Source organism: Bos mutus, chromosome 22 (assembly GCF_027580195.1).
Source record: "Bos mutus isolate GX-2022 chromosome 22, NWIPB_WYAK_1.1, whole genome shotgun sequence".
Taxonomy (NCBI): domain Eukaryota; kingdom Metazoa; phylum Chordata; class Mammalia; order Artiodactyla; family Bovidae; genus Bos; species Bos mutus.
In genome coordinates, this window is record NC_091638.1 from 10872041 (window position 1) to 10884398 (window position 12358).

At 44.9% G+C, this 12358-nt stretch overlaps 1 protein-coding gene across 1 annotated transcript in view; it reads left to right on the forward strand.

Moving 5' to 3' along the window:
- Positions 1–12358, forward strand: part of TRANK1 (tetratricopeptide repeat and ankyrin repeat containing 1) — a 95915-nt gene that overhangs the window by 61524 nt on the left and 22033 nt on the right. The window contains 4 exon segments of the mRNA XM_070360035.1: positions 3882–4081; positions 4386–4523; positions 10217–10363; positions 11826–11982. Coding sequence (XP_070216136.1) covers positions 3882–4081; positions 4386–4523; positions 10217–10363; positions 11826–11982 — 642 coding nt within the window.

Below are 12358 nucleotides of genomic sequence, written 5' to 3' on the forward strand. Positions count from 1 at the left end.
TTTTTTTCTTAGAGGTTCATAGCTAAATTTTTCTTAATGAATTGAACCTGAATTTCCCATTTTACAAAAGGCAGCAAGAATACCAATCACACAAATGGAATATAAATGTGTGTGTGTGTGTGTGTATATATATACACTCACACATCAGAAGACAGAACGGTCACAGATCCACTGAGAAGATGACCCGTATGGAGTCCCAAACAAACACCTCCCCAACATGAATGGTCCTCAGTGGTTGACACATATCAGAACCAAATGACACTCACTGCTCACAAAGGGTCCTCAATATTAGACACAGGTCAGAACCAAGTGGCAAAAATGCCCAAATGACACTCTTGCTTCCAAACAGTCCCCAGTGGCAGACAGACATCAGAACCAACTGACAAAATGCCCAAATAGCGCTTCATGCTCAAAAGAGGAGTTAGCCGGGTGCACACCAAGGGACTTACTGGGTCTTGGAGCGCCTCATCTCGTCCAGATTCACGTTTCCACTCCTCCAAGGGGAAGTATGTTGGCAGCCAGTGCCAAGCAGGGGAGAAACAGGGAGGATCCTCAAAACAAATGGTTTCAGCAGCTGCTAGGATGTCTCCCCAAGTCCCCTTCTCAGGGCCAGCAAGCCACGAGCAGCAGGTTCCTCAAAGCCTTCCGTGCACGGTGTCATGGCAGCGGCTGCACTCCAGAAAACCATGGGAGCCAGATATCGCGAGAGTGCGGCCTCCTGTTGTGTGCCTAGACCTTATAGCAAGGGGTCCAGATGCTCTCTGCTCAAAAGCTAGTAAAGAAGCAGGGTTGGTGGAAAGGAAAGTTTGCTTTATTTCTGAGACAGGCAAATGGTTCAAAGGTCGACTTCCCTGCCTCCACTGCCCTATCAGTGGACAAGAGCTTTTATAGACGGGGAAGGGGGCACGTGCAAAAACAGTATAGTCAGCTCTCACCATTATCTTGAAATTGGTTGTGTGGTGGTCTGATAAGTGTCATTCTGATTGTTTTAAGTACAGTCATTCTTCAGCTCCAGGGTCAGTTTGTTCCCATATTGCTTGAGGCCAGTTCTCAGAATTGTGGCAGCTTGTCATGGCTATAGTCTTTTCATCGTGTAGTTAACGTCTTCCAGCTGGTGGGGGTTTCATTATCTCTTAGACTGCTCAGAGGATATGGTTCAGAATATCTCTGATCCTTGAGGAGGAACTAAAGGTCCTTGACTTTGCTTAATGACTAAACGTTGATTATTTAGTCTTGTTGGATTGCTTTTCTTTGCTTCCACATTTTCTCACTTCTCTGATTAAACTTTTTCTTTGGCTAAAGTTTTTCCACAGAGGAAACTGTTCCTATGAACAATGTTTTTTTTTTTTTAATATACCCAGCAACCCACCCAGATGATCACTGCTTATGCCCCATCTTCCACCTCCTCTCAGGATGGAGGGAAGACTGTGTGTAAATGTTTCTGTGTATAGAACCAGAAAAAGCCCCAATAATATGTATTAGAGTTGAGAGACTTTAGAAAACACATAAAGTATTAAAAAAAATTTTAAGCCGCCTGTAAAGCTGCTCACTACTCATGTTTTATTTCATTTCCTTCTGATCTTTTTTCCATATGCATATATGCATATATCATATACATTTATTGATTAGGTAGTGAATATATGTTTAGTGAATATTTCTCCCCATCTTTTATTCTTTTTTAAAATTGAGGTCCTTGTTTACATAGCATAACATTCACCTGTTTAAAATGTGCAATTTAGTCATCTTTTAATATATTCATAAGGTTATGCAATTATTACCACTAATTCCAGGACATTTTAATCACCCCCAAAAGGGTGATTAAAAAACCCCATGAACACTAGCAGATACTCCTCATCCCCCTCCCCGACCCCTGGCCCCCACCACCCCTGTGAACTACCAGTCTACTTTGTGTGTCTGTAGGTTTGCCTATTCTGGACATTTCATATTAATGGAATCACATAATATGTGACCTTTTGTGTCTGATATCTTTCATTTAGCACAGTGTTTTCAAGGTTCTTCCATATTGTAGCATGTTTCAGTACCTTACTGCTTTTTATGGTTGAACCGTTGTCTATTCTTTGATTTTTTTGTTTAGTTGCTAGGTTGTGTCTGACTCTTTTGTGACCCCATGGACTGTAGGCCACCAGGTTGCTCTGTCCATGAGATTATCCCAGCAAGAATACTGGAGTGGTTTGCCATTTCCTTTTCCAGGGATCTTCCCAACCCAGGGTTTAAACCTCTGTCTCCTGCATCTCCTGCTTTGGCAGGTGGATTCTTTTTTTTTTTTTTTTTGGCAGGTGGATTCTTTACCACTGAGCCATGTGGGAAGCCCATTCTTTGATTATGTTCATATAAAATAGTTTCATCTAAAAAAATGTTCATCTAGTTCCCTAGAAAGGCATTTAAGTGGATTCCAGTTTTTCACTGCAATGAACACTTCCATGCCTTTTTCTGATCCTCTCGTTAATGTACATCTCTGAACCACCATGGCAGCTGATGTGCTTAGATTCAACAGTTTCCACTTGTGTTCTTGATTTCTTTATATTGCATACTTTTAATAATAGTAGCATTGAATAGTAGAATTTACCTTCACTGTTTGGTAATAGTAATGGGGACACCTATGCCCACTTCACAGAATTCTATCTGGTGTCGGGCAAAGAGCGCACAGCCCCTAAGATCAGTAGGAGACCTGGGATGATCTGTATTCAGTCCAGCTCATGACTCTTGAGCTCTCGGACCTCCGAGTCCCTGGTTGTAAAAGTAGGGTAGTCTGGTCTGTCTTACCAGGCTGCTGTGAGGATTAAACAGGATATTGTTATGAAGGACCCTGTTGTATAGTAAGCCTCACTGTCATTGTTACTTCAGCACTTAGAAATGGGACCCAGGGAGAAAGCTCTTTGGAAAATCCTTTATCTAGCACTGACAATTTTTCTTAGTATAGTGTTCTCTCTCCTGGGTATAAACGTAGTGGAAAAGGGAGATGCAAGCCAAGGTTGCTATCCCAGCTAACATCCAGCTCTTAGGACTTCCCTGGGGGTACAGTGGTTAAGAATCTGTCTGCCAGCGTAGGAGACGCGCGTTTGATCCCTAGTCTGGGAAGATTCCACGTGCCGTGGGCCAACTAAGCTCATGCACCACAGCCACTGAAGCTCGCTCGCTTAGAGCATGTGCTCCGTAACAAGAGAAGCCCACCCGTGACAACTAGAGAGTAGCCCCCACCCCTGCAACAGGAGGAAGCCCATGCACAGCAATGAAGACCCAGTACAGTTAAAAAAAAAGAAAAAATCCAGCTCTTAGCGTGTAACCTTGTCTCCAGTGCTCTAAGTGCCAATGACAGAGGACATGATAATTCTTGGGTTTTTTTGCACTATATTAGCCCTTTGTGTTAGCATTCTAACAGCTCTAAGTGTTTAGATTACATTTCTGCCTTGATTCTTCTTCATGAGGTCATTTTCTCTAACATGAACGTAGTCCAGGAATGAGATTCTACAAAACCTTCTTAGGACAGTAAACACATCCCTGCCTTTGTCTGCTGTACCCAGAGTAATACAGCCCAGAGCCAAAGTGATAAAATCTAACTGGACCTGAAAACTGTCCACAATTAGATGTACTCTCAGGACCAATACTGCTTCTCGGGGGAAGAAAGCAACTAAAATAAGAAAACAGAATACTCCACCAGGAGTTCCTTGGTGGCTACTGGTTAGGATTCTGGGCTTTAACTGCCAAGGGCCCGGGTTCAACCCCTGGCTGGGGAACTGAGATCCCACAACCTGCTCAGTGTGACCAAAAAAAATTAAATTAAAAAAAAAACCCAAAAGTCCAGCCATGTTGGTGTATTGTGTAACATCTGACTTTTTTTTTTTTTTCTTGTCTTATCCCAGGAATCCTCAATCTGGCATCTGGAGTGGTAGATTTACTTCAGTTCTATTTCCCTGAGTCTTTCGACCGCCTTCCAAGGGATTCTGGACTTTTCGACGGTCCCCGGCCAATTGTCCTGGAGTCCTGTAGTGTGAGTGACCTGGCAATATTGCTTCGAGGCAACAAAAGAAAAACCCAGCCCATTGAATTTGGAGCTCACCAGGTGAGTTTCATGAGATTGTATGTTTTAAAACAAAAGGCAGTTTGCAATTGAAAAACGGTTTGAGAAGCTGAGTTCTTCCACAAGGTAGAATTCAGTAGTTCCTGTCCTAGGATGAGGAGGCTTCAAAGATGAGTGAGTGACTATTATTAATATTCCCACCAGCCTGGCTGACCTAGTCCACGCCAGCCACTCCTCTTTGGAGACGTTACCTGCCTCCCAGAAAAATAGACTCAGCTTCATTAGATTTCTGTTTGTACAATTTGAAGTTTTTTCTCTCCAATCCTTTTTGTTTTTCTCCCCCAAGGTAATTCTTGTAGCTAATGAAATGGCAAAGGAGAAAATTCCAGAAGAGCTGGGATTAGCACTTGTGTTAACAGTTTACGAAGCCAAAGGCTTAGAATTCGATGATGTCCTCCTTTACAACTTTTTTACTGACTCTGAGGTATGCCATACTGAATTCTTTTTTCGCACAGCCTGTGTATGTCTGAACTCCACTTCCACTCCAGGAAAAAGCATTTGGAGCTGCATAGAAGAGTTTGTCGCAGGTGACCATTTCTGTTTTGGAGCATCATCCACGTGGTGTGAGGTTTTCTGTGTTTGGATGTGTGTTTTGACAGTGGCTGTGGATTGGTTCGTAGTGTGTCCTGGGCTGGCTCTCCCCGTGCCCTGCCCTTCCCTGCTCTCTTGGATTCATCTTTTCTGAATGCCTGGTACCCAAGTACCAGCTTCTGTGTTTCACTAGCTGCTGTTATCCTTGACTGCCAAGGATCCTCAAGTTGGAGCAAGGTCTAAGGAGAGCCTGACAAATGAAGGCAAGGTTAGCAGTGTCCACTCTCTGAGGACAGAACTGGGCAAGGTCATTCATAGAGAGACGACTCCGGGAAGACATAGGAGCTTTGGTTCCTGCCACGGGATCAGGTGATGCAGGGGACGAGAACAGCCGCCCTGCCTGAGCGCCCTTCTGGCATGGCTTTGCCACCACTGCTTGCTGCCCTTGCCCACGATGGCAGTGCAAGAGTCCGTGGACTGACCCCCAGTAACCTCTGTGCCGGCCCATTGTTTTGACTTGGCTCCTGAGTCCTTGTGATGGTTTTTCTTCCCGAGCTCAGTACATTATGGATAGAGCCACCAACTCAATGGTTCTCACTTTTGCAGCCACTGCATGCTCTTCACCACCGTCTCTGGTGGGAGCTCAGGCTGGCTGCTGACCATGCTGCTGGGTCTCCTGTGGGGACTTAGCTGGCTGCACCCTGGTCCCCGTGGCAGATTTCCCATCGCACATGGCGCATGCTTTCCGAGGCTGTTTTCATACTCAAATCAAGAGCACTGTTAGCTTCGACTCCTTAAAATCTGCCCCAGAAACAACCCTTTAAAGGGGGTCCTTTGGGTTTTGTTCCTTGTCTTTTTTTTTAAATGTCACATTTGCCTTGACGATAATTATGACTAATATTGCTATGGATGCTTTACGGTTTATAAAGTGCTTTTTGAATACATCATCTCACTTTATCCTCCACCAACCCTCTGAGGGTGTGTGTATTTCTATGACCTTCATTCTACATGTAAGGCCAAGCGTCATGGAAGTTAAGTTGCCTGAATTCCTAATATAGGTGGCAGAGCTCGGAGATGAACTCAGATGCTTTGAGTTCCAAATCTCATGATATTTCCATTGTACTCCTTTCCTTTTAATGCCCCGCATGCAAAGCAAGTCAGCTTCCAGAATCTTCCACAATGAACATATCATTACGGTAGCTCAAGTGCATTCCTTTTCTATTGACTTTTGCTAATTAAATCAGATGCACTCTCATTAACCCTAGAACCACTTTTAATCTCTGAGGACTAACTTTTTTCTCTCATAATACATCCATTGGTCATGGTTGGACCGAGGCTCTTCTAAAAGAGGAAGGGGTAAGACTTTGTTGTTCCTGTCCTTTATTAAGTGCCAGTTGTATGCTTGTGCTGGTAAGAAGCTCCACGAGATCCGGACTTACGGCTCATAACTTGTGGTCCACTCTGTGTCTCTCACCTTGATCCTGGAATGACAAAATCCTGGATACCTTAACCCCAAACTCCCATCAGTGGCTCAGTGAGTTGCATGAAATTGAAACAATCACAAATTAAGTCCTATGGTAACACCACTTCATCCCACAATGGAATGAGAATTCTAGAAAGATTTCTGGTATGTGGCTTCCCAAATACCAGAGAATGGAATCATGCACTCCCAGCACAGAGGTCACCTTTAGTTTATTATTTACAACCACGAGACCAAAAGGTGCCGGTCAGCAAACGAGAGGAGATGCTTCAGGCAAAAGGGAGGAAAGACAGAAGTCACATAAGTCCCCACATGTCCATGGTCTGGCTGCTCACGTGGGGTTTCTTTCAAAGAAAGAAGGCTGCTAAAGGGTATTTGTTGTTTGATACAGGGGAGAACTCCCCTCTCCATCCCTGAAGTGTGTGTCTGGCAGACGCCCTGTGTGTGTGTGTGTGTGTGTGTGTGTGTGTGTGTGTGTGTGTGTGTGTGTGTGTGTGTGTGTGTGTGTGTGTGTATGTGTGTGTGTGTGTGTGTGTAGGGGGCTTCTTGTTGCCCTTGCTTGTGATTCTTCTCTTCAGAGAATTCACTGTTACCTGTTCAACCACGTGGACATTTGGGCTGTCTTCTGAGATGAGAAAGGAACCGAGGAATGGTTAGGTCAAGGCCTTCTCTTATAAGATTGCTGCCTCCCTTGGGGGAGGGGCAGTCATCCTCCCAGCCACCCCCGAATTCTCCTCCTGTGGGGACTTTGAGGGGTGCTTGGCATTGACACTCTGCCCCAGTGGGGACCCCCTTCCCCCCAACTCATGTGTAACGAAGACAGGAGGGACTTTCAAAACCACAACTTTGAAGGGTTGCTAAACCAACCTAGAGAAAAAGCCCCGCAAAGGAAGCCTTGCTGGCAGATTCTAAGCCTTCTTCCTTCACAATTATTAATCCCCAGAGAAGAAGCTGGAAGATTTCTAAATGCTTCTTGTTATTACCAAAATTGCTGCTAGCCTGCATTCTTGCCATCCATACACGTACTCCTTCCTCGGAGGCTCTGTCTTGAGAGTGAGATGTGTTTTATTCATGGCAGCAGCTTAGTCGTGTGCTGTATGAACAGCTTCTGCACCTCCTTCGAGCAGTTTTGAAATACAGGTGCTCCTCTGGCCTTTCCAAGTTCAGCCAGCCTGCACCTCTGCCGGCCGCCAGACCCCCTCAGCTGTCAGCACATGGGTCTTGGCCTGCTTCCTCTGGCAAACAGGTTGGGTAAACAGCTTTACAAAGATGAAAAGATTTCACAGATGTGTCTTGAAGAATTTTTTTCAGCTTCCATTTACTTAAATGATTACATGATTCGCATCTCTTAGAACGTGGTGATTAATTCCCTAGTTGGTTAGTAGCATAACCACTCTTACGTAATAGTGTTTAAAACATTTAACTTAGTATTTATAGAGTTCATTACAGAGGAACTGAGGGGAGGGGATGCACTGTACGCCTCTACCTCCATCATCCTTGAAAAGATGCATAGGTGGCAGGTATCACCATTTTATAAAAAAACTGAAGGATAGGAGAGTTGAGTACCGACTCCCTACAGACACAGTAAAGCAGGAAATCTGAAATTGCATGGGGATTCCTGGCTGTAAATACTGCGAGTAACCCAGTCAAGTTTGCCTCCCGAGGGTCTGCAAACCACGGCCTGGGGGCCAAACCCAGCTGTGAGCTAAAAAAGATTTTTACATTTTTAAATGGTTAAGAAAAAAATGAAAATAATATTCCGTGGCACGTGAAAATTGTGTTAAATTCAATTTTAGTGTCAAGGATAGCATTTTATTGTGTTACATCATGCCTATTCATTTACTATTGAATAGGGCTCCTTTGGGGCTTCCCTGGAAGCTCAGCTGGTAAAGAATCCACCTGCAGTGTAGGAGACCAAGGTTCAATTCCTGGGTTGGGAAGATCCCCTGGAAAAGGGATAGGCTACCCACTCCAGTATTCTTGGGCTTCCCTGGTGGCTCAGATGGTAAAGAATCTGCCTGCAATGTGGGAGACCTGAGTTCAATCCCTGAGTTGGGAAGATCCCCTGGAGGAGGGCACGGCAACCCACTCAAGTATTCTTGCCTGGAGAATCCCCTTGGATAGAGGAGCCTGGTGGGCTACAGTCCATGGTGTCACAAAGAGTCAACACGACTGAGGGACTGAGCACAGCACAGCAGAGTTGAACAGTTGCAAGAGAAGCCATATAGCCCACAAAGCCAAAAATATTTGCAAACTCTAACCTACAAGTCACCTTGGTTTTGTGCTTTGATTTGGCTAAAATGTGACTCTTTATCACCCACTGTGTAGACACTTGACATTGATTATCTCCTTTTATTTTTCCAACAAAGGTGGGTAGTTCTATCATCCCCATTTTACAGAACAGGGAAATGAAACCTAGAAGAGCCATTTTTTTCAGGGTCACATAATAAATGGACAAATTGGGATATAAGTTGTTCAGTCTGATTTCAGAGTCCACCTTGCACAGTGTACCCCATGGCTCCTGAATTTTGCTTCATCCTTTTTTTTTGGGTCCCACCGCTTGGCATGTGGGATCTTAGTTCACCAATCAGTGATCGAACCTGGGCCCCCTGGAGTGGAAGCACGGCGTCCTAACCACTGGACTGCCAGGGAATTCCTTTGTTCCATCCTTGATTGAATCACTTGGTTAGGGAATCTTGTCACATGTGTCTTTTTTTCTCTAAATCATAAGAAAATAATTTTAATTTTTTATTCCTACATTTCCTATCATTCATATTTTTCAGTGAAAATATTTCAAATTATTTACACTTTGGATGCAATTACGTCTCTTAATCCTGGTCATTTACTGAAAAACAATTATGTGAAAAGTCCATTATAACACATGCTAAGTCACTTTAGTCATGTCTGACTCTTTGCGACCCTATGGACTGCAGCCTGCCAGGCTCCTCGGTTCATGAGCTTCTCCAGGCAAGAATACTGGAGTGGGTTGCCGTGCCCTCTTCCAGGAGATCTTCCCAACTCAGGGACCAAACCTGTATCCCTTATGTCTCCTGCACTGGCAGGTGGGTTCTTTACCGCTATTGCCACGTGGGAAGCCATCCCCCCCACCCCAGTTATAACACAACTGGTAATTTTGCTGACATAAAGGCAAGACTATATATTTTATAGAATAGATATAAAAATAATTTATGAATTAATACATTTTTGTTCTGTTACTCGTCTAAACATTGGTAACTATTCACATGTAACAGCAGTAATTAAATTTTTACTAATTTGTTATTTGTGATTAATCTTTGTTATTTGTGATTCTTAGTCATATGAAACCCAGAGCTTAACACAAATTAGTTTGTGTTTATATTTTTAGACATTTTTTATTGAGGCAACATTGGCTTATAAGTTGATTATATACAAAGTTGTATTTCTACTTCTATTAATACATACTGTACAGCATACTGACCACCAAAAATTTAGTTTCTGGGACTTTCTGGGCACAACTAGTGATTAAAACTCTGTGCCTCCAATGCAGGGGGTGTGGGTTCCATTCCTGGTAGGGGAACTAAGAGCCCACATGCCTTGAGGGCATGGCCAAAAAATGAAAAATAAAATGAACCTTAAAAAAATTAGTTTCCATTTGTCACTATGCAGTTGATAGCTTGCCATTTTTGACAATATGGATGGACCCTGAGGGTACCACGCTAAGCAACACATGTGTCTTAACAACTGAATCTAAGTGGAATTTCTTAAACACATTGTGAATAGAGGTGAGGACGCTGGTTTCCTCTCTCCATTCTGTGTGTGGGCACACTTTCAACAATAGGAAGCTCCGGGCCCTAACATTTCTCCTGGAAGTGAGCACTTGTGTTTGCTTCTTGGCTGTCCGGGCCAAGCATCTTGGGGTCTTTGCGGTAACTGCCCTGGTCCCTGGCTGGGCTACCTGGGCTCGGACCCCAACTGAGGCCATACAATAGTCCTGTCCTCCCAGATGGTACTGAAGGCCTGGCCCCTATGCCAGGCAAAGGGGCTGAGTTCTCCGAGAGGCCCAGGGAGGACGGGTGTATACTCCGGAAGCGTTTTCTGCTGGTCTTGCATTTGTCTTCGTTGTTCAGGCTTACAAGGAATGGAAGATCATTTCTTCATTTACTCCTTCGTCCTCCGGGTGCAGAGAGGAAAGCCAGCCGATGATTGAGGTGCCCTTGGAAAACTGCAGCTCCTCCCAGGGCCGGGCTGTCACCATGAATCCAGAAATGTACAAGGTGAGTATCAGCCAGGGGTCCACACACTGGTTTGATGGGGAGCCAGTAAGCAGGGCTCGGCTGAGAAGATGGGGTTAGAGGTGGAGTCTGTGCTGCAAATCTTCCTGACTGTCAGCACCAGGGCGTGGAGGACAGGATAGGAATGGAGGCCATCTCAGTGCTGGTGAGCCCTGCTTCTCAACAGACAGCCAGGCTTGATGGGAGGGACCACAGAAGCGTAGTACCTTCTGTTCACCTCTGGAACTCGTCTCTGTTCAGAAATGGGGAACTCAGAAGTGAAGTCCACGACTGTAGTCAGTGGAGACTGCTGTCTTCCAGCCTTGTTGTGAAGGGACCCTGCTTCCCTGAGCATCCCAGTTCCATCACTCAGAAGGAGGCCAGAGATGAGAAGCTCTGCGGAGATCTCGAGAGGCGTCAAGAGTGAGGGCGACACGACAGAAAACCGAACCAGCCAGACTGAAAGCTTTGGGAGAAACTATTGATACTAGCTCAGTTTTATGTCTTCTACAAAGTAGAAAACAAACAGAAGAACAGTTATCCAGCTGTTCCTGTAAATACCTGGAAGGCTCTGCACATGTTGTTAAGTCACCGCCAAGCTTTACAAGCCTCTGGGTGGGCACAAAGCCACTGTTGTTTTAGCAGGACCTTGGTCCTCCAATGAGGGATTGAACACATGGCCCTTGGCACTGAGAGTTCAGAGTCTTAACCCCTAGTTGTTCCATCGCTCAGTTGTGTCCAACTCTGTAGCCGGCCAGGCTCCTCCGTCCATGGGATTTCCCAGGCAAGAATTCTGGAGTAGGTTGCCATTTCCTTCTCCAGGGGATCTTCCTGACCAAGTGATCAAATCCGAGTCTCCTGCATTGGCAGGCAGGTTCTTTACCCCTGAACCACGAGAGAAGCCTCCTAACCACTAGACTACCAGGGAATTCTCACTGCTCCGATTTTTAAGGTAAGTTCCGATGGGAGCTTCCCTGGTGGTCCAGTGGCTAAGACTGTGCTCCCAACACAGGGGGCCCGGGTTTGATCCCTAGTCAGGAACTAGATCTCACATGCTGCCACTAAAGGCACCACGTGCTACAACAAACACCCAGCACAGTCAAATAAATAAAGAAAAGACATTTTAAAAAGTAAGTTACAGTCATTGGGTGGGATGTGAGCATTCGGGTAAACAGAGTGAAAAATGCATGGGACGTCTCTATAGTATCTTTGTAACTTCTTATGCGTCTGTAATTATTTCAAAATGGACAAGCACAGCAGGCGCAAGGGTGTCCTATGGGCACCCCTTGCTAGAGCTTCCCTGTGCTGTGGCCTCGGAGAGTTCCCCACATGTGCTCAAGTCTGAGCAGTACTTTGTGAAACTTACTATTTGAATATTTCTCCAAAATGGGAGTAAGCCTGTTGAAGGGAGACACCTGGTACTGTAGCCTGAAGACTCAAGTCTTTGCATCGGTCTTGTCTTTAGCTCCTCAACGGGGAGCTGAAGCAGCTGTACACGGCCATCACCCGGGCTCGGGTCAACCTCTGGATCTTTGATGAAAACCCAGAGAAGCGGGCTCCTGCGTTCAAATATTTCATGAAGAGGAAATTTGTTGAAGTTGTGAAAACGGATGAAAACAAAGGTGAGCGCTCAAAATATTCTGGCTGTTGGCGAGAAAGCATGTTACTGTTCACCTGCTCTGTGGCCAGGTGTAAAGGCTATAGTTTTTGGAAAGCACTTTTTTTCCATATTCTTCTGAGAAATGTGTTCCTCTTTATTTTTAAAGTGCATGGGAGAGTGGGGTTGTAATGAGATTGGGAGCGTTGACTCCTTCAGGAAGAACTTTTATTTGTCCTTTAAAGGTGAGAGTCATGGGCAAAGGTTAGAGAAAATAGGCTTTATTGGAAGAAAACAAATTTCTGTGGGCTTTTGGGGAGCTGATTGGCAATATCTATTAAGATAAAGAAAGCATGTACTTTTAAACCTAGTAACTCCACTTCTAGGGATCCATCCAGAGA